The 23,446-nt window shown below is 45.4% G+C and overlaps 1 protein-coding gene across 1 annotated transcript; it reads left to right on the top strand.

The window, feature by feature from the left end:
• Positions 1 to 688: 688 nt before the first annotated feature.
• Positions 689 to 23,446, top strand: LOC124671869 (putative syntaxin-131). The gene is made up of 12 exons (XM_047208190.1): positions 689 to 886; positions 1,387 to 1,536; positions 1,682 to 1,730; positions 1,889 to 2,072; positions 2,325 to 2,367; positions 2,449 to 2,509; positions 2,669 to 2,694; positions 2,791 to 2,865; positions 2,962 to 3,042; positions 3,149 to 3,211; positions 3,332 to 3,492; positions 23,236 to 23,446. The coding sequence occupies exons 1-12, from the start codon at positions 689 to 691 to the stop codon at positions 23,444 to 23,446; spliced, it is 1,302 nt and encodes a 433-aa protein (XP_047064146.1).

The following is a 23,446-nucleotide window of genomic DNA, read 5'->3' as shown; positions in this document are numbered from 1 at the left end:
TGCGCTTGCCGCAGCCTCGCCTTTCCTCCTCCACCACCGGTGTACCAGCTTCCGTGGCCGACGCCGGAGTTCATCAACCTAGTCACCGACGACGTAGCCATTAGCTAGATTTTAGCACGCCTTAATGGCCTTTAAATGTATTTTTATGTTTTTTTATTAATGTAAATTATGAATTATATAAATGGAAAAAAGTATGTGTCGTGCCGCTGGAGCCAGACGCAAACGGATGCGTCTCGGCCCAAATGGTCAAAAGCGCGTCCGTTTGGGTGTCTGAAATGCGTCGCCCTGCTAGAGATGCCCTTATCCTCTCACTGCTAAGAGTCGATTTGTGAGCTAGCCGGTCAATCCACCTTCCCGCCGAAGATTTTGTCGGTTCCCTCTCCCTCCGGCGGCCGCTTCGGCGGCGGGAGGATGGGGGAACCCCGGATCTTGGCTTTACATAGTGTAGGGTTGGGTAGCTTCCAGCCGGCGGCGTTGAGAAGGCGTAGGCGCAGCCGGAGTGGTGATTTGTGGCGGCGCTCGTTCCCTTCGGCAGTGGACCTCCTTGGAGTGCTGCTGCAGAGCGACCGTCCTCCTCATCTTTGCAGGTCTTCGGAGCAGCGGGCGTGGCTGTCCCTCGCCGGATGCCGGGTAGCTGTGGATCCGGTCCAGTTGAAATCTAGAGGAGCTGGTGGTGTTGCGCACGTCGATGGCGCTGAAGCTGCAGGCCGGAGGCTCTCCGGAGCTAAGGACCGTCGACTTCACGACCGCAGAGGGATGCCTCCCGTACCAAGGCCTAAGGGGAGGAGTTGCGGCGGTGCGCCGGCGGAACGTCTTCGCCGTCTTCCATGGCATCGAGGTCCAGAAGGACTCAGTTGTAATTCTGTGCTTTGTTCTGGACTGTTCTGTAAGAACCGTGTTTTAATATAATCAGCTTTTCCCTCGCAAAAAAAAACTTAACCTCAGATTTAGACATCTGCACAACAAATTATTGGTATAGTTATTTGTTCGCATAAAAACAGATAAAGCGAGCATTTTGTGTACAATAGCTGCGAGTTTATGCAATTTCCTCCCCGTAATGGAAAACCTTTGTGGCGCTAGCTCACACTGGCTCAGTCACATGGCCTCGTTTTGACTGTACTTGTTAGTAGTTGGTTGTGTGCTAGCTCTGCTATATACCACCTGCTTCCATCGCAGCCTGAGAGACAGCCACAGACTTCTTCAGCTTCCTCTTCTCCTTCTCATCTTTCGTCTCCCTCTCGATCAACAGCGCAACACGGGTTTGTTTCTGCACAAGAATCAACCCGCAGCTCAATTTCTTCGTTGCCTACTTTTTGTTTTGTTAGATCGTAGAAACTTCAGATCTTGCTTGTTGGTATTGCAGCTGATTATTTCCTCTGAACGCAGGCTTCTCCTGCCATGGGCGAGCGCGACATTGAGCTGGGGCGCCTGCACGCCGACGCTACTGCAGTCTATGGACCTCAGCACTACTTCCAGGAGGTTAGCGAGCTTGGGGTGTTGCTGGAAAACACGGGGAACATGGTTCAGAAACTGAAGGTAAACTCATCGCTATCCAATGGTCAGAACATGTTTACATGCTTACTACGATCTAATTTCCGTGCATCTTTGGCACCATAGCTCAATTGCTCTTTCCGTGTACTGATTTCTGCTTCTGCAATTCGTTTTTTCTTTACCCCTGCAGGAAGCCAATCTTGAGTTCAGTTCAGTCTCTGGACATGATGCTATCAAAGGTGTGGACTACACCTGTTGAACTCCATTCAGAGTTTTGAGAGAATAATCTTGCATTTCTATTAATTTTTTTGAGAGAATAATCATTCAAATATTTTATTTTTTGAGAGAATAATCTTGTATTTCTAACTGGGACATATTTTTATGGCATATCTTCTAGAAATCAAGGTGAAGATACAGGAGGAAATGGATGAAGTGGGGCAGATGGCCCATAACATGAAGGAAAAGTTGAATAAGATCTTCCAAAGTGTGCTGACTCCAATTCTGAACAATTTGTCAAAAGGCCGTGGATATCCAGTCACCCTTCCCAAGACCATGGATCCATCAGCAATGTCGATGACCATGTAAGACCTTGATCCATTTCTCTAGTAGATCAATAATCTAGAGTAATTAACTTATTAGTACAGCTCCTAAGTGTTCACTGCTAGTTCCTAGTCCACCACATAACTTCTACCTGGTATAAAACATATCCAGATAAGTTTCATATGCTGGAGAAACATAACCAATTTGTCCTAATGTACTTGACACAGTTAAAACCATGTGCTTGTTTGTTCACTGAAAGATAGTGAAATCTGACTAGCTCTTTTTGACTACAGGGAACTGAAGATAAAGTTAAAAGAAAAGGAGAATGATTTTAAGGTTTTCTTATATAGATCGTACACCTTCTGTGACAATATTTTAACAGAAATTTTCGGTAGAACTAATGCCTAGTAGTTACAGAATCTGCGGAAAACTGTCTGGGAAGAGTACGTAGAAGTCGTTCAGAGGAGGACTTTCACAGGTCAGCAACTGAACATGTTAAACTTTCTATGTTGTCTTTCTGGTTCATTTTCTTTTCCTTCCGAAAAGTTTCTTTCTGGTTTATAACTTAAGTATATATGATCTTCCTTGTGTGCCCTGTTTTTGTGAGTGACAACCCTGGATCTTATACCTTGAGCAGTCACCGGAATAAAGCTTTCTGATGAGGTAGGCATGCTAGTTCTAGTGCACTAGAAACATGGAAATTAACACATTGTGTTTTCTTTTAATCTCATTCTTGTAAGACGCACAATATTTGTCTAGGTGGTTCGCATGATTACCGCCAGCAGCATCGTGCAGATGTTTGAGAACGCACTGCAGGGAATAAATCCAGAGCAGGTCAGCTAATTAACGGCGTTCCATGTCACTCGATCAGAATAAGGAATCTCTGACTCCATGTCAATTTGATAATCTTACAATTGGTTCGGTTTACAGGTCGTCCCCGCGATGGATGAAATCAAGGAACGGCACGCCGCGGTCATGGATTTCGACAAGAAGATTCTTGAGCTGCAACAGGTGCTAGTCTTGGCTTACTAGACTGCATGTACACTAACTGTTTTCATGATTAATCTCTCCCAATGGTCGGTTGACTGTTTTTCCGCATGTACCGTTCCTTTCTCAGAATTTCGCAGAGATGGCGGCACTCGTTGAGACACGCGAGAAGATGGACAAGGCCCTGAACAAGGTCGATCCGTTGCTCTCTTCCTCCCGCTCTTTTTTTTGCTTGCTGTAATCTCCTTTAATGTGTGTGCCAGCCTGGGATCTGATTCTTATTGTTACTGAATGATGACGTACGTGCTGCCAGGTTCGGAAACTTACAGTCCGTGCACGGTCAACAAAGAAGGAGCTGCGCGACGAGATGGCGGAAAATGACCAACTGCTGGAGAAAAATGACCGGCTTTTGGCACTTGTTATTAGCCTGGGAATAGCCCTCTGCGTTGCTGTGATCTTTCTTCTTCTCCAAGTGTAACCAATGTCTAAGTACGTGGCCTAGCAGTGTGAATGATCTGCGCCATAAGATATTTATTCAGAAAAACATGAGACAAAATTTAATATTATCCATGGCGCGGCGGGGAGTGCATGTGCTAGCCTGGAGATGTGTGTAGCTAGCCCGGCTGTGTCTCCGAGTAATTGAACTTTCATTTCGGAGTCTGCCTGCTTATTCGGATAGAGCGAGAGTGCTTCCATTTTTTCAGCTTTGATTTTAATGTGCTCTTCGATTTCCCCTGCTCCTGGGCTGTCCCACTGTTCGTTGGCTGCAGGCGCAATTAACATTTTCTCTACAGCGCGTACACATCTCCATCGCTGACGCTTGTCTGAGTTCATACACGGTGCTCGTTTGGCCTCCGCGTTATATTATTGCATGTTACTGGTACTGGTTCTTTTGTCCACACAATTGAATTGCATAATTGCATGATTGCCATTTCTAGGCAAGACGGGTGAAGCAAGGACCTCAGCTGCAGAGGCGTGTGTGAGAGAGAATCAGTGGACAACCCTTCTCTCTTGCTGCAGAGTAGTCATATCTTGTGCCCAGATTAAGCAAGAGAGGAGCAAATTGCTTTTAATTTTTGACTGCCCTGATTGTGTGGTAGTAGTTACTAGTACTTTATAGCCACTAGATTTAGATGTGCGCCTTGGCGCACGACCCCGTTTAGTTCATGTTGATATTCATTTTGTATTACAGCGGTAAAATTTAACTACAAACATGATAGAACATTTCTTAGATTTTACAAAACGGTGTCGCTAGAATGAAATTCGAATAAAGCACACGAAACTACCTGACATGATATGGCATCTAATACAAAATCCCTGCTATGTAATCAACAAATCAACAACGGATTAACCAATTATTTAATCAGATGTGAATCTTTGAGATTTCTTTTTGAAATATAAAAAAAAGCATCACTGGGGAACACATACCGATGATAGTCTTAGTAAGAGTAACACACATTGCTCCTACATACATAAAAGTTACATATTGGAGAGCACAGGGAAATACACATCAGTGGTAGTCTTAAGCTCGAGCAAAGCACACTGCTATACATACATGTAATTGTTACATATATAAAAGTCTCACTAGTAGAAAAACGTCCATTCGTACCGGTTCCAGAGGAGCATTCGTACCGGTTTTGCAACCGGTACAAATTATTCGGCACTAAACCCCCCCCTCCCTTTCGTACCGGTTGCTTACGAACCGGTATAAAACGGGCCTCCACGTGGGCCACCAGGAGAGCTCAGGGCTAAGGATCTTTGGTACCGGTTGGTAATACGAACCGGTACCAAAGGTTCCCCCGCGGCAGGGAATTTGCCCAAATCTCTGCCGCGGCGAGAATTGGCTTTTTAGGGTTTTGGAGAGGTTTAGGGATATCGGTTTGATTCATATCGCGTCGATGCACCAGAAACGCGTTTGGGTTTAGGTAGTACATGAAGATCAAGATGATGCATAGCAAGTTGGTGCATATAATATAACACACATGTTATTGCATGAGATCGCAAATTAAGTAGCACTATGCATGAAGATCGATCTTCATGCATAGTGGTGCTCTCCGAGGCGTACTCTATATATGTCTATTACATGTAGCATAGTGGTACTCTTCGAGTCAACTATATATGTAACATGTACATCTTCATTCATAGTGGTGCTCTGCGAGTTGTGGTATGACGTCCCGAAGGAAAAATTCCGCCAATTCCTCGCCTATTTCTATGAAGCGGTCATCGATTGAGAGCTTGTTCCGCTTTCTTGCCAACTATAAAAGAATAAGATACAAATGAATACATGAAACAACTATTACTGAAACTCAGCACAACTTATGATAACAAAACAAATTTGTGAAGATTGTTTTTGTACCTCTTTATTTCTTTCATTATTCGTTCTCTCGTTGACAATTCTGCGGATGTACTCGCAAACGAAGAATCCACAGAGATCGGTCCCCGGAGGTTGTTGCGGGCATTTCTTTACAAGAATATAATTCAATCAAACAATAGTCAAGTATGATAATTAAAAGGTGTGTGGACCTAGGTAGTACTACTTACTTTCGCACGCCATCGCAGCTTCGGTGTCCATTCACGGGACGTATCTTCCTTGATGAAAGTTTGCCATACGCTGCTCGACAAAAGAAAATGCATAAAAGAGTCATACGCTGCTCGACAAAATTAACGAAACAAACCGATAAGAATTAAAATTACCTTCTGAGCATTAAAAAACAAGACAAGTATAGATCCTTTTTTTTGCTTAGTGAGTCCAAGACTTCAACTTCTCCGATTTCCAAATTGATGACGAGAAGAATAAAGTGAAACCTACGCACGTTTCAATATGTAGTGTCATATATATAAGTCATTAGTTAAAATTTTGACATACGGTGAGCAAAATATAATGTGTTATAAGACAGTAAGACTCACTCGAAGTTGTAAGGCCAAAGTATTAGCTTTTTGTCACGTTGTCGCTTCAAAAACCTTGCAAAGTCTGCGGTGTATCCTTGTTATAGAGGGGATTCTCTATGGTTTTGACATGCATTGTGTTCGGGTCAATGAACCCAATGTCTGTGATATCGTCCCTTTTGCATTCGAGCATCTTCGATCTGCATAATATAGCGCACAAAAGATTATAATCTGCGGACAATGAACGACTTCTCAAATTAAATAAATAAATCACTTACGGACAATAGCAACCGATGATTGATTTGTCGAGGGCCCGGAGATTGTATAACCGAAAGAGTTCGGCGAAGTCAACGTTCACACAGTACTCCCGGAAGTAGTGCTCTTCCCTAACTCGCACCATGATAGTCTCGATCCCTTCCTTTGAGGCCTTAAGGTACCACGAATGCAAGTTACGCATACATGTTGGTACCTTCCCGAGATTCTCGACCAAATCTTTCCCTTGAACAAACCGATATGCTGGTTCAGCTAAGGCGTAATCGGTTGCGTCTTGTCGAGAACTTTGAACGGTCTTCCCGTCAAACACCTTGAGAGGGGCGACCGATTGAACGGGTTGTTGTCCGAGCTGGTAGACACCGTGTATCCCTTTTATCTCCCCGATACCCGATTGAACGGGTTTTGTCGCCTCGATCATCTTGTCATACGACCTTTCAATAGAACGCGCATAGTCGATGGCGGCGATGGTACAGGGTCATATAGATTGTCAACGGTACGCACAACTTTCTCCCGATCTAGTGTCTTCTCGAAAGGTATCTCCGGCACTTTCGGTGCAAAAATTTCTTCACCTCGGCCCGAACGGCCTCCGCGTTTTCCTCCGGAGTTTTTTCCCAAGGTAACTTCTCGGGAGGCGGCGGTTGTTTCTCCTTTCTAGCTTTCTTCCTAGGCGGCGTACCGTTCCGCTTAACGGACGCTGTCTTACGCGGAGGATCTCGAGATGGTGGACCCACGCTGGGGTCCCTCTCGGTAGGTGTGGACTTGGCTGCTCACCAGGACCGCCACCAGGAGGAGTCGATGGCATTTGCCGCTCATGTGTAGGAGTCGGTGGCCTTTGCAAAAGGACGACGTACTTCTTCGGCCATAGGGCGAAACCGTGCTTGACATCGGCCGTGTCCTCTCATCTTCACCTCTAGGAATATCAAGCTCCACTTTTTCAAAACCCGAAACAACTTCATCCACCCCGACACGAACACAACCAGGTGGAATGGGCATATGATGGTGCATTGCTCCATCTTCACTTGGGTACACATAGCCGACCGCCACCTTAACGTACGCGGTCCTGATTAACATATGTAGCTCGCAATCTGTCTTCTCCGTGACATAATCCACGGGGTAGCTTCCTCCACATCCGTCAAGATGCGAGGAACCGACACTCGCTTCTTCGCTGAGATGGGGCAGCATCGGCTTGTGGATCCTGTAGAAACACCGGCTGATCAGGTGCCCTCTGATTTCTCTCAAGAGCCTCCACCCTAGATAACAACTCCGTTACAATGTCGGCGTCCTTCTTCTTCTTTCGCGAACGGCTTCTATAAGTGTCAGCGCTGTCCGGCCACGCTTCCTTCATGGTGAGACCCGGGCGAGCTCGTACCCGTCCAACATGTTCAGTGGTTCCCTGCAGCGAGTGTCGCTCGTCATTCTCTCGATCGGGAATGTACTCTCCCTTCTCGACCTTTTCAATTGCATCTACAAGCTTCGGTACAATTGCCTCAATTTTTCCCTTCCATTTTCCCTTCGCAACGATCAACCCCTGTCTTTGGGTCCAACCCCGCCCCATGAGCGAACAACCATAACTTGGACCGTTCGGGCCGGTCCCATGTCCGTGGAGTGATTCCATGATCCATCAGTTTATTCTCAAACGCTGTCCACTTCGGAATGGCACTCTTGTAGCCACTTGACCCCAAATGATGCGGAAGTTTCTTCTTTGCAGCATTTTCGGTATTTTTCTTCGATCGGGACACAAAAGTAGACGATTTCTTATACTCCTTAAATGCGGCCCAGGTGATCTTTTAGCTTCACTAGATTATCATCGAATACTGGATCTTCATTCTTATATTTGTCCCATAAATTTTTCTTGAAGCTCTGGAATTGTATGGCCATCTTCTTCCATGTCCATTCCTTGACTTTATTCTTCTGGCCTTCCGTCATGTCTTCCGGTAGGCTGAACTTTGTCATGAGCGTGTCCCAAAGAAATTTTTTCATCGCGTCGTTGACATAACTAGCACCACTCTCCGGGTTCTTCGGCTTATGCCACTCTTGAATGCTGATCGGTACATGGTCCCTAACAATAACTCCGGATTGACTTGTAAATTTGCGGCAAAACTCCTTGGGCTCCACTGGTTCACCATTATCCTTGAATGCCGTGAGGGCTAACCTGCCCTCGCACGTTAGCACCCGCGTCGGGCCTCGTTTTGATCTAACAGACTTGCTCGATGATCCAGAAGGCTAAAAGAAAAAATTATTCGTTAATAAGTGCAATACAAATAAATGAATGCATCTAGGGATGAACATATAGACTAATTGATACATAGATATACACCTCGCCGGAGTTTGTGATGGACACTTCGTTGTCTCTTCTAACTTGTTCGGACTCAAGTCCCTCGCCAAAATCATTCGGAAAGTCTTGGAAATCGTTGTCATCTCCATCGTCGGGTTCCGGACCACGGGCACTCTCATAGATCAATTGCTGCACCGCTTCTTCCCCCTCCTCATCTCGGACGAAGGTGCCGTCCTCCATACCTCAATGTCACCGCAAAATTAAGAAAGCAATTGTATTTCATTCATCATGTCATGATCATATAACAGATTGCTAGATGGATAACAATTGAAATGAAGAAAGCAAAAAAACCCTAACGGACCGCCACGGCCACGGACACGGTGTTCCCCCTCCTCCTCTCGCTCTTCTCTCTTTTCTCGATCCTAACCCTAACACTCGGCGCTCCTCCTCTCGCTCTTCTCTCTATGTCGCGGCGGCACCGCCACGGACTCGGCACCGCTGCAGCACCCTAACCCTAACACTCGGCGCTCCTCCTCTCGCTCTTCTCTCTATGCCGCGGCGGCAATTGGTGGTCTTGGTTTGCAATTTGGAGTTGGTTTGTGAATATTCCAAAATTTGGGGCAATCTAAAATTTGTTTCAAAGTTGCCACTTTGCATGCTTATATTAAGAGTTTGACTTTGAATCAGCGAGGGGAGCGGCTGCCGGCGAGGCACCGCGGCAGCGGCAGCGGCAGGGCAGCGGCAGGGCAGCGGCAGCGGCAGCGGCAGGGCAGGGGCAGGGCAGGGGCAGGGCACCGCGGCAGCGGCAGCGGCAGGGCAGCGGCAGGGCGCGCTAGCTGGTGGCGGCGCGGCGCGGCTTTTCCTCGAACACCCTGCGGGCGTGCGTGAGGGGGAGGCCGGCGGCGACCGTGGCGCGGCAGCCGACGCGCGCGCGGCTCCTCCCGGCGAGGCGCGCCGGCCGGGGAGGCGAGGGAGGCGAGGGAGGCGAGGGGAGCGGCTGCCGGCGAGGCACCGCGGCAGCGGCAGCGGCGAGGCAGCGGCAGCCGCGGGGCGGTGGCAGGGCAGGGCAGGGCAGGGCAGGGCACCGCGGCGCAGCGCGGCGGCAGCGGCGAGGGCAGGGGCAGGGCGCGCTAGCTGGTGGCGGCGCGGCGCGGCTTTCTCGAACACCCCGCGGGCGTGCGTGAGGGGAGGCCGGCGGCGACCGTGGCGCGGCAGCCGACGCGCGCGCGGGCTCCTCCCGGCGAGGCGCGCCGGCCGGGGAGGCGAGGAGGCGAGGGAGGCGAGGGAGGAAGAGGAGGGGCCGGGTGCTCACCTCGGTGAGGGCGACGGCGGCGGGGAGAGGTGGAGCGGCGCGGGCGACGCGGCGACGACGGCGGCGGCTTCGGTGGAGGGCGACGGCGGCGGCTACGGCGAGGGCGACGGCGAGGGCGGCCGCTACGGCGACGGCGACGCGGCGACGGCGGCGGCTACGGCTACGGCGAGGGCGAGGGCGACGGAGCTCTGCGAGGTTGGCGCGCGCGCGGAAGAAGAAAGTTGCGAATTTTTGCCCGCGGCTAAGTCCTTACTAGGGGAATACCTTTGGTACCGGTTGGTACCACCAACCGGTACGAAAGGTCTTTCGTACGGTTGGTGGTACCAACCGGTACCAAAGGTTTTTTTTTGTTTTTCTTTTGCTGTTTCTTTTGTTTTTGTTTTTCTTTTCTTTTTCTTTCCTCGTTTCTTTTGCTGTTTCGTTTCTTTTCTTTTTATTTTCTCGTTTCTTTTCTTTTGCTTTTCTATTTCTTTTTTCTATTGCTTTTTTTTTTCTGTTTCTTTTCTATTCCTCGTTTCTTTTTCTTTATTTTCTATTTATTTTTTCTATTACTTTTCTTTTTCCTTTCTTTTCTATTTCTTTTCTATTTATTTTTTCTATTGCTTTTGTTTTTCTTTTCTATTTCTTTTCTATTTCTTTTCTCTATTCTATTTCTTTTCTTTACTCTCGCCACGACGCCGTCCGCACAGAAACTTTCCCGTCCCGACGTCGCGCGGGAAACTTTCCGGCCACGACGCCGCGCGGGAAAAGAAAGGGCGGGAATGAAATTTTATTACGATTGAACTCGAATTAAAAGTACATAGCTTAACTGAAAATTGAAGATACATGACCAAATTCTACTGGAGTCATTCAGTCATACTCGTGCCTAGCCCTGTAGTAGTCGCCACTGTAGTCGTCGTAGTCGCCGTCATCATCGTCGCTGGCATCGGGGTCGCGGTACTCGAACGTCGGCGGGTGAGCACGCGTGGGCCGGGACCGAGGGTAGCGCAGGCGGGGGCCACGGTAGGCCATGACGCCCGGGAGAGTCCGGCCGCGCCACCACAGCCGACGGCCGGCCTCGTTGAAGTTCGGAGGAGGCGGGCCGCCCTCCTCGTGCTCGGCAAGCGCCCTCTCACGCCGATTGATGAAGAAGCTTTCCCAAGTCGGGCCGTAGTCGGGATGCCACCGGGGATTCCTCCGCTGCTCCGGCGTGAGCTCGAAGTAGTAGTGGTTCGTGATGGCCATCTCGCGCGCCACACCTAGAGGGACCGGAGGGACCGGTACGCCTCCGACGCTTAGCAACCAGCCGGTCGGGACGCGGTAGCCCGGCGGGCAGGGGTAGTTCGAGGCGCAAAGCGCCTCCGCCTCCCGGGGGTTAGAGATGCGATGGAAGCCATGGGAGAGAATGATGAGGTTTGCAGTATATGAGTCTAGATGTGATATGTAAATGGTGGCCAAGCCTACATATATATAGTGAAAAAATGGCGGGAAGACAGAGGCGGGATCCGGTGGAAAGCGCGGGAAGAAAATAGGCGGGAAGACAGATCGAGGCAAACCTTTAGTACCGGTTGGTGGGTGCAACCGGTACTAAAGCTGTCGGCAGGATAAGGACGCGTGGGTAACCTTTAGTACCGGTTGGTGGGTGCAACCGGTACTAAAGCCGTCGGCGGGATAAGGACGCCCGCTCGACGAGATAAAGTATGTAGCGCACGACGCCTCGTCGGTGGGATAAGGACGCGTGGGTAACCTTTAGTACCGGTTGGTGTCCGCAACCGGTACTAAAGCCGTCGGCGGGATAAGGACGCCCGCTCGATGAGATAAAGTATGTAGCGCACGACGCCCGTCGGTGGGATAAGGACGCGTGGTAACCTTTAGTACCGGTTGGTGTCCGCAACCGGTACTAAAGTCGGTCGGCAGGATAAGGACGCTCTTCCTATAAAAGGAGCATCGATAGACCATGGGAAGCAGCTCAACAAGCCAACATGGATGGAGAGTTTCATCACCATGGATGGAAGAAAGGGTTGGGAAATCTCCCGTGGCGGAACTTGTCGAAGATGCCCTTGGTGCACACGCCCTATGGCATCTTCGGAAGTTCCGCCTCGGAAAAATTTCCCCGCAAGCCCGTGGAAGACTCCATCTCCTCTAACAATGTTGGGGAAAGGGTTGGGAAATCTCCCGTGGCGGAACTTGTCGAAGATGCCCTTGGTGCACACGCCCTATGGCATCTTCGGAAGTTCCGCCTCGGAAAAATTTCCCCGCAAGCCCGTGGAAGACTCCATCTCCTCTAACAATGTTGCGGAAAGGGTTGGGAAATCACCCGTGGCGGAACTTCTCGAATATGCCCTTGGTGCACATGCCCTATATATGGCATATTCGGAAGTTCCGCCTCGGAAAAATTTCCCCGCAAGCCCGTGACTTAACTAGTAAAACAAGCCAACTATCTCCATTGTTAATATCTTACATACAAGTAACATCATTACACAAAAGTGATTTCCATATTGAGATACACAAGTTATACTCCATCTCCTCTAGTCTTCTCGAGTTTTCTTCGCCCGTTTCCCTTTCTTCTTACTCGCGACACAACCATGGACAATCTTCATTGTTTAAGATGATGCTTGGGTCAATTTTTACCTTGAAGGGTGGAATATCGTCAAACTTATTATAATCTTCTGACATGTCTGTCTTGTCCTCTACTCCCACGATGTTTCTTTTTCCCGAAAGAACTATGTGCCGCTTTGGCTCATCGTATGATGTGTCCTCTTGCCTTTCTTTTCTTTTTTTCGGTTTGCTAGACATATCCTTCACATAAAAAACCTGAGCCACTTCACTGGCTAGGACGAATGGTTCGGTGTCGTACCCAAGATTCTTGAAATCCACCGTAGTCATTCCGTACTCGCGGGTCTACCTGTACCCCGTCTTTCGAGGTTGAACCATTTACACCGGAACAAAGGGACCTTGAAATTAGGTCCATAGTCAAGTTCCCATATCTCCTCTATGTACCCATAATATGTGACCTTGTTCCCATTGCCATCTTCTCGCATCAAAGCGGACACCACTGTTTTGGTTGGTGCTCTTTTTGTCTTGGGCGAAAGTGTAAAATGTGTTCCCATTAATCTCGTACCCTTGAAAAGTCGATATAGTAGAAGATGGTTGCTTGGCCAACAAGTACAGCTGCTCGTCATCGGTGACATTCATGAGACGTGTTTGCAACCAACCGCCGAAAGTCTTCATGTGTTCTCCATCAATCCAATCTTCACGTTGCTCCGGGTATTTAGAGCGTAAGATCTCCTTGTGTTCCTCTTTGTACGGAGCCACCAAGATGGAATTAAGTAGAACTCGTGTAGTGTGCTTGAGTGAAAGAATGTCCGTCCATACACGTTGCTGATTTCTTTCCTAGCGTGCCTTTTCCACGCAGTCTCCCCTCATAGCGCGATTCGGGAACACCGATCGGCTTAAGGTCAAGAATAAAGTCAACACAAAACTCAATGACCTCCTCTGTTCCATAGCCCTTGGAGATGCTTCCTTCCGGCCTAGCACGGTTATGAACGTACTTCTTTAAGACTCCCATGAATCTCTCAAAGGGGAACATGTTGTGTAGAAATACAGGACCGAGAACGCCAATCTCTTCGACCAGTGTGAACTAGGAGATGTGTCATAATATTGAAGAAGGATGGTGGGAACACCAACTCGAAGCTGACTAGACATTGGACCACATCCTTCGTAAATTTTGTAGAGTAAGTGGATTGATCACCTTCGAGAAATTGCATTGAGGAACGCACATAGCTTCACAATGGGTACTCGAACATTTTCCGGCAGAAGCCCCCTCAATGCAACCGGAAGTAATTGTGTCATAATCACGTGGCAGTCATGAGACTTTAGGTTTTGAAACTTTTTCTCCGACATGTTTATTATTCCCTTTATATTCGACGAGAAGCCGGACGGGACCTTGATGCTACTCGGGACTTCAAAAAAGATCTCCTTCTCCTCTTTGGTAAGAGCATAGCCGGCAGGACCTTGATACTTCTCTCGGATTCAGGTTGTTTCCTTCGTGGATACTTTGCTGGTCCTGCCGTGCATCCGGTGTATCTTTTGTCTTCCCATACACGCCCAAGAAGTTTAGCAGGTTCACGCAAAGATTTTTCGTCACGTGCATCACGTCGATTGCGAGTGAACCTCTAAGAATTTCCAGTAGGGTAGCTCCCAAAATATCGACTTCTTCTTCCACATGGGTACGTGTCCGTCAACATCATGCGGAACAGATTGTCCGCCGGGACCCTTTCCAAAGATCACTTCTAAATCCTTGACCATATCATATATAACTTCCCCATTAGGGCGGGTAGGCTTCGTTCGGTTATCTGCCTCACCTCCGAAATGCTTTCCTCTCTTTCTTAGGTGATGTTGTTTTGGAAGAAATCGACGATGCCCCGTGTACACATTCTTGTTTCCCAAATAATTACTATCAGTCTCACCTAAACAAGTGTGTGCATGCATTGTATCCCTTGTTTGACTTCCCCGAAATGTTACCAAGAGCAGGCCAATCATTGATGGTTACAAATAACAACGCTCGTAGGTTAAATTCCTTTTGTTCGTGCTCATCCCACACAGGTACACCTTCGTCACGCCACAACTCTAAAAGTTCTTCAACCAATGGCCTCAGGTACACATCAATGTCGTTGCCGGGTTGCTTCGGGCCCTGGATGAGCACCGGCATCATAATGAACTTCCGCTTCATGCACAACCAAGGAGGAAGGTTATAGATACATAGAGTCACCGGCCAGGTGCTATGACTGGAGCTCGCTCCCCGAAAGGATTAAAGCCATCCGTACTTAGACCAAATCTTAAGTTCCTTGCGTCATCCGAAAATGACTTGAACTCTCTGTCGATTTTTCTCCACCGCGACCCGTCAGCGGGGTGTCTCAAGCATCACATCTTTCTTACGGTCCTCTTTGTGCCATCGCAACAACTTGGCATGCTCTTTGTTCCGGAACAAACGTTTCAACCGTGGTATTATAGGAGCATACCACATCACCTTCGCAGAACCCTCTTCCCGGGGGTGGACTCACCCTCAACATCGCCAGGGTCATCTCGCCTCGATCTTATACCTCAATGCACTACATACCGGGCATGCATTCAAATTCTCGTACTCCCCGCGGTAGAGGATGCAGTCATTGATGCATGCATGTATCTTCCGCACCTCTAATCCTAGAGGGCAGACAACCTTCTTTGCTTCGTACGTGCTAGAGGGCAACACGTTCTCCCCTGGAAGCATCTTCTTTATTATTTTCAGCAACTTTTCAAATCCCTTGTCAGAAGTACCATCCTCTGCCTTCCACTGCAGCAATTCCAGCGTGGTACCCAGCTTTTTCTGACCATTTTCGCAATTTGGGTACAACAGTTTGTTGTGATCCTCTAACATTTTCTCCAACTTCAACCTCTCCTTTTCATTTCCGCAGTTCATCTTCGCATCAAGAATGGCCCGACCCAAATCGTCATCCGGGTCATCAAAAATCGGCTCATCGAAAATGAGCTCTTCTTCAGCTTCGTCTTCCCCATTCTACTACCACCGTCTTCAGTGAATAAGGGATAGTTGTCACTATCCTCTTCTTCTTCGTTGTCTTCCAATATAACCCCTCTTTCTCCGTGCTTGGTCCAACAATTATAGATGGGCATGAAACCATTCTCCAGCAGGTGGACGTGAAGGGTCTTCGAGGTAGAGTAATCCTTCATATTCTTACAGGAACTACATGGACAATACATGAAACCATTCGATCGCCTGTTTGCCTCAGCCACGTTGAGAAAATAATGCATGCCAGTAATGAACTCGGGATGGCACCGGTCACCGTACATCCATTGTCGACTCATCTGCATTTTATATGTATATCAAAAATCATTAAGTACACAACATCATGGATATATGAGTGACCAACTTAATTAATATTCAAGTTCATCACATAAAACTAAGTTTTTTTATAAAAAGAAGAGGCTCACCGAGGTTGTGCGGTGCCGGCTAGGGGACGACGCTAGCGATCGACGGCGGTGAGGACGGGGATGATACTAATTAAAACCTACAAAATATACCATAATTTCAGCTCAAATTGATTATATAAAAAGTAAAATCCCTAACTTAGGCATTTCATCAAACACCTTGCTAGCACTAGAAAAATAGTACGAGTTAAACTACCAAAGAAATGAGCTAAATTAGGAACGCCGGAAGAAAGGATGATATTGCTAACCCTTGGATAGATGGAGGTCGTTAATCTTGTTAAAATGGTGGAGAAAAATAAAGATTATTGGAGTGTGAGAGGTGGAGAAAAATTTAGAGTGTGAGGAAGAAGAGAAAAATGAGAGCCACAGCAGGGGGCTCGGGCGATCCGGGCGATTTGATATGGCTGGGTACCCTTTGGTACCGGTTCGTGTTACGAACCGGTACCAAAGGTCCAGCCCGGGCCCCACCACGCGTCTGAATTTTGGCCGAAGACCTTTCTTACCGGTTCCTAACACGAACCGGTACGAAAGCCCCTCCCAAACCGGTACCAAAGCTCCTCGCCCACCTGAGCCCTCAAACCGGTACAAATGGCCCCTTTAGTACCGGTTCGTAAGGGAACCGGTACCAATGGCTTAGATGGATGAGAGGTTTTCTACTAGTGTCTCGAGAAAATACGGCTGGTAGATGCATGTATTCTTCTAGCACACCTTTTCTAATTGGGAAAGTAACATATTTCTGATATTGTTCTCCGACACTCAATCTCTAACCTTCTTGAGTTGCAAGACGAATGTAGATAGATACAGTAGTATTTTAACTGTGTCAGAAAGCATTATATACCCGTTACCACTAAGGAGCCACGTACCACTGTAAATAACAGGTTATAAAAGTGGCAAGCATATTCAATGTATTTTTCAATGAGGAAAAATGCTAATGAATCTAAATAAGAGTAGAAGGATATAGTGAACCAATAAACCACAATAGTTTTCAATTTCTCAGAATGAGACATACCCTTTTTGAATCAACACAACTTATGCCTTTATTACTTCATATTTTCAGGTTCCCCATACTGATTGATGCCTTTTTTGTATGCACAATTAGGGATAAGCCTCTACTCCCCTATTTAGAGCTCTTGTAATATTGTAACCCCGTAATATATTTATCAGGCCACTGGTTAGGACTTTTGTATATTTCCCTTTCATTTTCATGAAGTAGTGAGTTTTAAAATTTTGAACCATTACCAACTCCAATAGACTTTTTTTTTCTTTCATAAAGGGCATACACCTAATGCTTTGTAATACCTACAGTGAGTATTTCCTTTTTCAGAAACAAAAAAACATGACTGGCCTGGACATTATCCTCAATGTATACGCCAAAATGGATTCATTATTTTGCCAGTGCATAAATACCTAAATCAAATCTACATCCCAATCTGCAACTTAATACAAAAGAGACATGGGCAACGTTAAGCCGAAATGTTGCATATATAAGCTTCTATACTACATAATATAGATGTTCTTTTCTTCAGACAAATAAACTCCAGAAAAACATCAAACACACAAGATGTGATGTTTTATAGTCGAGACAGGGTCACTTACCGCCGCCATGTAATTTCTCCGAGAACGGCGGCAAGAAGGAAAAGGCATACATACATTTCATTAGGAACCTCGACATAAGGCATCGCTCCTGCCTCCTCAAGAAGGCTTTCCCTGAAATAATAGATAAATATTTTGACCGCATTTACTTGACTGGTAAAAAAGGAAGTAAAGGTTAGATAGATTGGCGAAGACTAAAGATAAGAAACTAGAAAATGTAAAGGGACTGACTCATGAAATAATAGATAAACAGATTTAGATGTGCGCCTTGGCGCACGATCCCGTGGAATCCGCACTGATTTACATTTTGTATAATGACGAGTGTAAAATATTAATTCATTTTTTAGCTTTTAAAAAACAAAGTGGATATCATAAAATTAGGATAAAACAAACAAAATCACGAAACGAGTAGCACATGCTTATGTACATTCATGAAAATAGAGGAATATTTTGGGGCTTGCCTTGGCTTGCGGTTCGATAAAAAGTTCGTAAAATATTATATTAAGTAGTGTTACATGGGGCTAGATCACTGATGTACCAACTTAAAATAATACAAAATGGAATGTTGCAAAATTAAAGGATAACCTAGGAAACGGGCAACTGTGAAAGCGACACCACAACAGCCAGCAATTTTCTCAAATCCTCTTTGCTCAACTATACCGCAACAACATACATGCCTTGTTGTCTATTACATTTTTTTCTGATCAAACAGAAACCACACGTGAACATCAAACCACATCCTGGAATGCTACAACATATGAAAGCAAAGTAGATGATATATTTTTCAGTGTTCACCAGGCTGGCACTGGCTACATCATTGATTTTTTACCATGAGGCTATTAACTTATAATGCAAAGCTGAATTGCTGATGGTGAGACCAAACGTGCCACGTTGAACTTGAGGAGAGAACCTACATTTCTCAGCAGTACAGAAGTTTCAGCAAATGTGCACGCAGGAAATAGAGCAAGTACTCGACTACATGAAAATAGGGTATAGCTATTTACCTTCAGCAATTGCTTAGTAAGTTATCCTAAAGCAGTGGAAATAAGTTTTTGATGTAAGAAAATCACTGAAGAGAAAGGCCTGCACATAAGGGCGACATGATAAAAATTAAATAAAATCCATGTCGTCACCTGCAATTTATCACCTCTGAGAATAAATATTTTGTCTAGCCAGTTTCTTCTCAGAATCTGAAACTCTTTAATTAGCTTTAAATTCATGGATATGAGCATATGTATCCTGTGAGTGATTAAAAGATGTCAAATATGATCGTAAATTTGGAATTTCAGTTCTAGAACATGTAAAAAGGAAATCTAAAGCATATTCATAACTTAATCATATTACTACGAAAAACATATCTTACAGATAACTACGATTGTAGACTATTTGGTCCATTACTTGTAACATATTTAAAGATGGTCTTACAGCATCAAGAGCAGTTTCATGATATTCTCTGATGTGCACTTCCATTGTCACAATAAATGATAGAGAGGTCTAAGAAAAACACAGGTAAAGTTCCAGTTTGGTATCCAAATTTTAATGCTATGAAGTGAAACTGATAAAAATGCTAAGTTAAGTAATATGATTTCCTCTCTTAGATCACTGGAACCTGCAAGTTCCAGATCCTCATCTTGCCCATTCCCTCCCTGATAAACCAATCAAACAAGCACCAATACAGAAGGACGATGGATGAAACTTAATATATAACAGGAAATTCAAAAGTCTCAACCGCATCAGGAACCTTCGTAGTCTCTCCTGTAGCCATTGCATACATACAAATGTGTATATCCATAATTAGTCTCTTTATGTGAAGTCTGAAAGCTATCTTCTGATTCCCATGATGGCAATTCAGTTTAAGGCATCAGCCCACTATGCGAGAACACGAAAACATAAAAAAATTCTAAATAAAATGCAATAATATGCGCTAACTTGTGACCATCATTACACAATAAAGTAACTTGATGCCATGAGAACTACCTAATAAGTTGATGTGACTCCACAAGCTTTGTAATCCATATTGTTGAAAATTACTTACTCTAAGAAGAAGCTGCAGCAGAAATATACAAATATTAGGTTTGGGGAAGAAAACGTTAAAAAGCATCCCATGTGAACTTGAAAGTGAATTAGAAATATTAGCTCTATTTCTCTCTCATGCATCTGTCCTAAAAATCGAATTGTTCAAAGAAAAGTTAAGCATTCATATTCCTGCGGTATGTTTGCAAGGAACATGACATTGATATGTAGCATCTATTATTTTCAAGGGAACAATACTCTCAAAATTGAGGCTTCTGGAACCTATAGTAGTTTGAGGCTCAGTTCATCCAAGCCACTTATAGTAGTTTGAGGCTCTGCAACCTACTCTCAAAATTAATTGTATATTCTGAGGCTTCTGTAACCTACTTCATCCAAGCCACCAATAGTAGTTTGAGGCTCAGTTCTTATGAGTGAAGTTTATTGTTATTATCTGATATAAGATTATTATCTGGCATTTAGAGTCCACCCATTCTTATCTTTATTCAATTAATGAATCGCTGATGATACATTTGCCCTTCCGGATGTGCCAGTTTGCCAATAGACAACCAATCTGGCCTGAAACTGGAAGCAAAACCATTGGAAAAATTAGACCAAAAATACAACAGTCTACCTTCCTTTTTTTCAAAATAAGGACATCCCCAATAGTCTACCTTCCTAAGAACGCAACTATAATTTTGTAATGGGAAGCGCAAAAAAAGTCCTCTGCACCAGGAAAAGCCATGAGAGATAAATGCCGAACAGTGGATAAAGCTCATCGTTGAAGAGAAGAGATCCTACCTTCCGGGTGAAGCATTCAAATATAAAATATCAAGGATGCAGGGCATCTTCTGAATCCTGCAAGGCATTTGCAAATATAGGAGTTAATACATAGTTATAGTCCTGCATATTTAGCTAACGTAGTTAGTTACTCTCAACTCCAGTTACCAGATCTGATTCCTATGACTTTTAATTTGACACTAGGCTTCCAAAAACTCGAGCTTGCTGCATTTGTTGGTGCATAATGAACACTCCCTTCTCTGCATCATGATTGAATAAAACAACATGAAAACAGAGTAATCAAACTGAAACTACATTGGATAATTCAGCTTTAAGACACTAGCAAAATAGCCTAGTTCTGCAATGGCCCGGATAGCATGACATCCCCTCACATTAAGACTCGCATGACGAGTAAAGATCGATATAAGCTATAATACTTGAGACAAAGAAAACACAGTTTGGTAGAGGAGTTAATTTGGTGCCTACTTTTCAGACACGTCAAGAAGGATAATACTTGAGACCATGCGAGAGGAAGATCGATAAGCCAAACTGAAAAGAGACAGCAACCATAGTGTAAATACCCTATAGACTGCAAGAAGAACACAGTAACTACTAACCACTCCACTAAAACAAAAAACAAATTGCTATTTGGATGCAAATGAATACCAAAAAGAATAAGATGATTCCTTTATATATATAGCAGTAGAAAAAACTGAACATTACAGGAGCAACTTGCTCAGGCCATGGATACAACTTGAATATAGACCTTCACAGTTTGTTGCAGAGCAACGGAAAAGCTGCTGGAAAATTACCCTCCTATTTTTTAAACATGGTATAAAGAAATAAACCAACAAACAAATGCTTTATCTGCAAGCTTATAAACTATTTGAGGTATCCTAATCGTAGACGCTGTAAATTAACTAATACATAGCAAGAACATTTTAATTTTTTGCATAGAAAAAAAACAGTCTCCTGTACTTGTGTGCTTTCCAAGAAGTGTTCGGAAAAGAAAAGAAATTGATGAGGTACGTGACCATAGAGTTCTGTTTATATGATCTTACACGTTCCCCAAGTAAGTAGTAGTGCATGTTTTGTGTTTGCACCTATATAGCTATACTTTAGTACTGCTTGGCTTAACGTACCTCATCAGTTTCTTTTCTTTTCCGAACACTTCTTGGAAAGCACACAAGTACAGGAGACTGTTTTTTTTTATGCAAAACCCCCAAGCACAAAGCAACTGCACCAAGTCAGATAACTCTTTGGCGAAACAGTCCTATGATCAATAGGAGGTTTCTTTTCCACCTGAAACAAAAGGTTAGCAGACACAAGAAACAAATTAGTCAGACAGTATGATGCAACACCAAGCATAACATTTTTATGCAACCTTTACTTTATTTTTATCGACAAATAGAGCTAAGCCACTGAAATGCAAAAATATTGACAAACTGTTAGCAATTCTATCTCAAGGTTACTAAAGCAATAAATTTTGAGACCTAGAAGAATGAATGGAATCAACGAGTGCAAGTAAAGCTTCCATCGATCTCTTATTAAATTAATGATTAAAGAAAGAAGAGAACTTACCATACAAGACAACGAGACCCTCGTTGTCGCAAGACCTTAAGGTACAGGTCCAAACTGCCTTGAGTTTCTAGAAGAATAAATATTGCCACCTGCAAACAAATGTGACCTTTTGGTACCTACAATTATATAACATTGAAAGTGAGAAAACTTGCTGCTCAAATTAAGAGCTTTTTAGAAGAAAATGTTCATAACAAAAGGAACTCAAGACTGAACAAAGCATGGAAATTGTCATGTTCCAAACTTTCACCTAGCAAGTACACTAAAACTGGAGCAAACAAACAAAACAATTAACTCAGCCACATTGAACAATATGATTTCTTTCCTCTTATTCATCATCTCAAGGATAAGTGCATATTCCGCTAGACTAATAATGTTGATGCCTGTTAGCTCGTAAACTGAACTCTGTACCAACCTAAGAAATACTGAGACATAAAAAATAAAATGAACAAGTAAAGCACCAAAGCAAATAGAAAAAGACATGTAGATATGGCGAGGCCACCATGGACGAAGGTACTACTGGATCAATGAAGCTTATCTGCAAAGATTGTTTTTAGAACAGACACCAATACAGATTCCAGATCAGACCTGCTAATGCATGAAAGTGAAAAGGCAGGAGTAAGTGGTACATTAAGTAAAACCTACATGCCTAAACAAAAGAAAACATCTAAACATATACATTCTTTGCAAAAGTATTCCACGGTAGAAACTTTGTGAAGCATAACGAATATCATCAGTTCGGGAGGAGCTATTCCTGCAGAGTTGGCCAACCCGATTTTGGCAGCGGGAGAAGTTAGAGGAGGTGGCTGCGCCGCACGCCCTTGAGCCATTTCCGGGTTGCCTCCTTCTCCCTTGCGCAGAGGAGACGGAGATTAGCCAGCAACGACATCTAATGGTAGGATCCTAAGAGAAACATAGTGAGCTCAGTTCTTGTCAAATGCAAATATGTGCATTGCACAACAAGAACCCATATTTCCAAACCTGTTGCAAATATCTAGATCTACAATTCGAGTTGATTGGGACCATATTTCAGAAAAATGAAATTACTGAGTAAACAATGGAGCAAAGATAAGACATAGTTTCCTTGCAGGATTTTTGCCAAACACCTTCTACGCATAGATAAACCAAAACCTGCACAAATATAGATGAGGATCTATATATGGGGATCAGAGAAAGGGGGGAGAGGGAGACAAAGAGGAGGGGAGAAGGGGTATGGACCTGTAGGTGAACTTATTCCAGAAGGGAGCTCCACCAGCCAGCACATACATGAAAAGGGACGTGGTGGAGGTAGAGGAGCTTGGTGACGATTGGAGGCGCAGGAGTGCTGGGCAGGGGGTGGAGCTAGGGTGTGGAAGAAGAGGGCAGCCTGGTAGGAGGAAGAGTGGCATGGGAGGTGGAGGGGAAGGAGGAGGAGAGGACGAGCGAGCTCGAGCGGGAATGGGGAGGAGCAGCCATGGGAGGGGATTGGAGGAGGACGAAGAAGGGGGCGACAAGATTGGGGAGAGGATGCGTGCTCGTGCCTGACCGTCGTTTCCGTCGTTTCCAGCCGCGCGCTCGCCGCCGCCGTCGCCAGGCGCGCCTTCGCCGCTGCCATCTCTAGGCGCGCGCTCGCGGCCGCCGTCTCCCAGGCGCGTGCTCGCGCTTGCCGCCGTCGCCAGGCGAGCTTCAGGCACGCGCTCGGCTTCGTCCCCGGGCGTGTGGTCGGCGCCGCCGCCGCTGCCCTGTTCTTCTCGGTTGGGGATAGGGCGTGGAAATGA

Source organism: Lolium rigidum, chromosome 7 (genome assembly GCF_022539505.1).
Source record: "Lolium rigidum isolate FL_2022 chromosome 7, APGP_CSIRO_Lrig_0.1, whole genome shotgun sequence".
In the NCBI taxonomy this organism is placed as follows: Eukaryota; Viridiplantae; Streptophyta; class Magnoliopsida; order Poales; family Poaceae; genus Lolium; species Lolium rigidum.
This window is presented reverse-complemented; position numbering and strand designations above follow the sequence as displayed.

Bases quoted from the DNA above. Each gene is read 5' to 3' on its own strand.
- LOC124671869 (XM_047208190.1), top strand. From the start codon at position 689: ATGGCGCTGAAGCTGCAGGCCGGAGGCTCTCCGGAGCTAAGGACCGTC. The intron at 2,073-2,324 runs GTAAGACCTTGA...TTTTGACTACAG, and splicing joins TCAGCAATGTCGATGACCAT to GGAACTGAAGATAAAGTTAA. The intron at 2,510-2,668 runs GTCAGCAACTGA...TACCTTGAGCAG, and splicing joins TCAGAGGAGGACTTTCACAG to TCACCGGAATAAAGCTTTCT.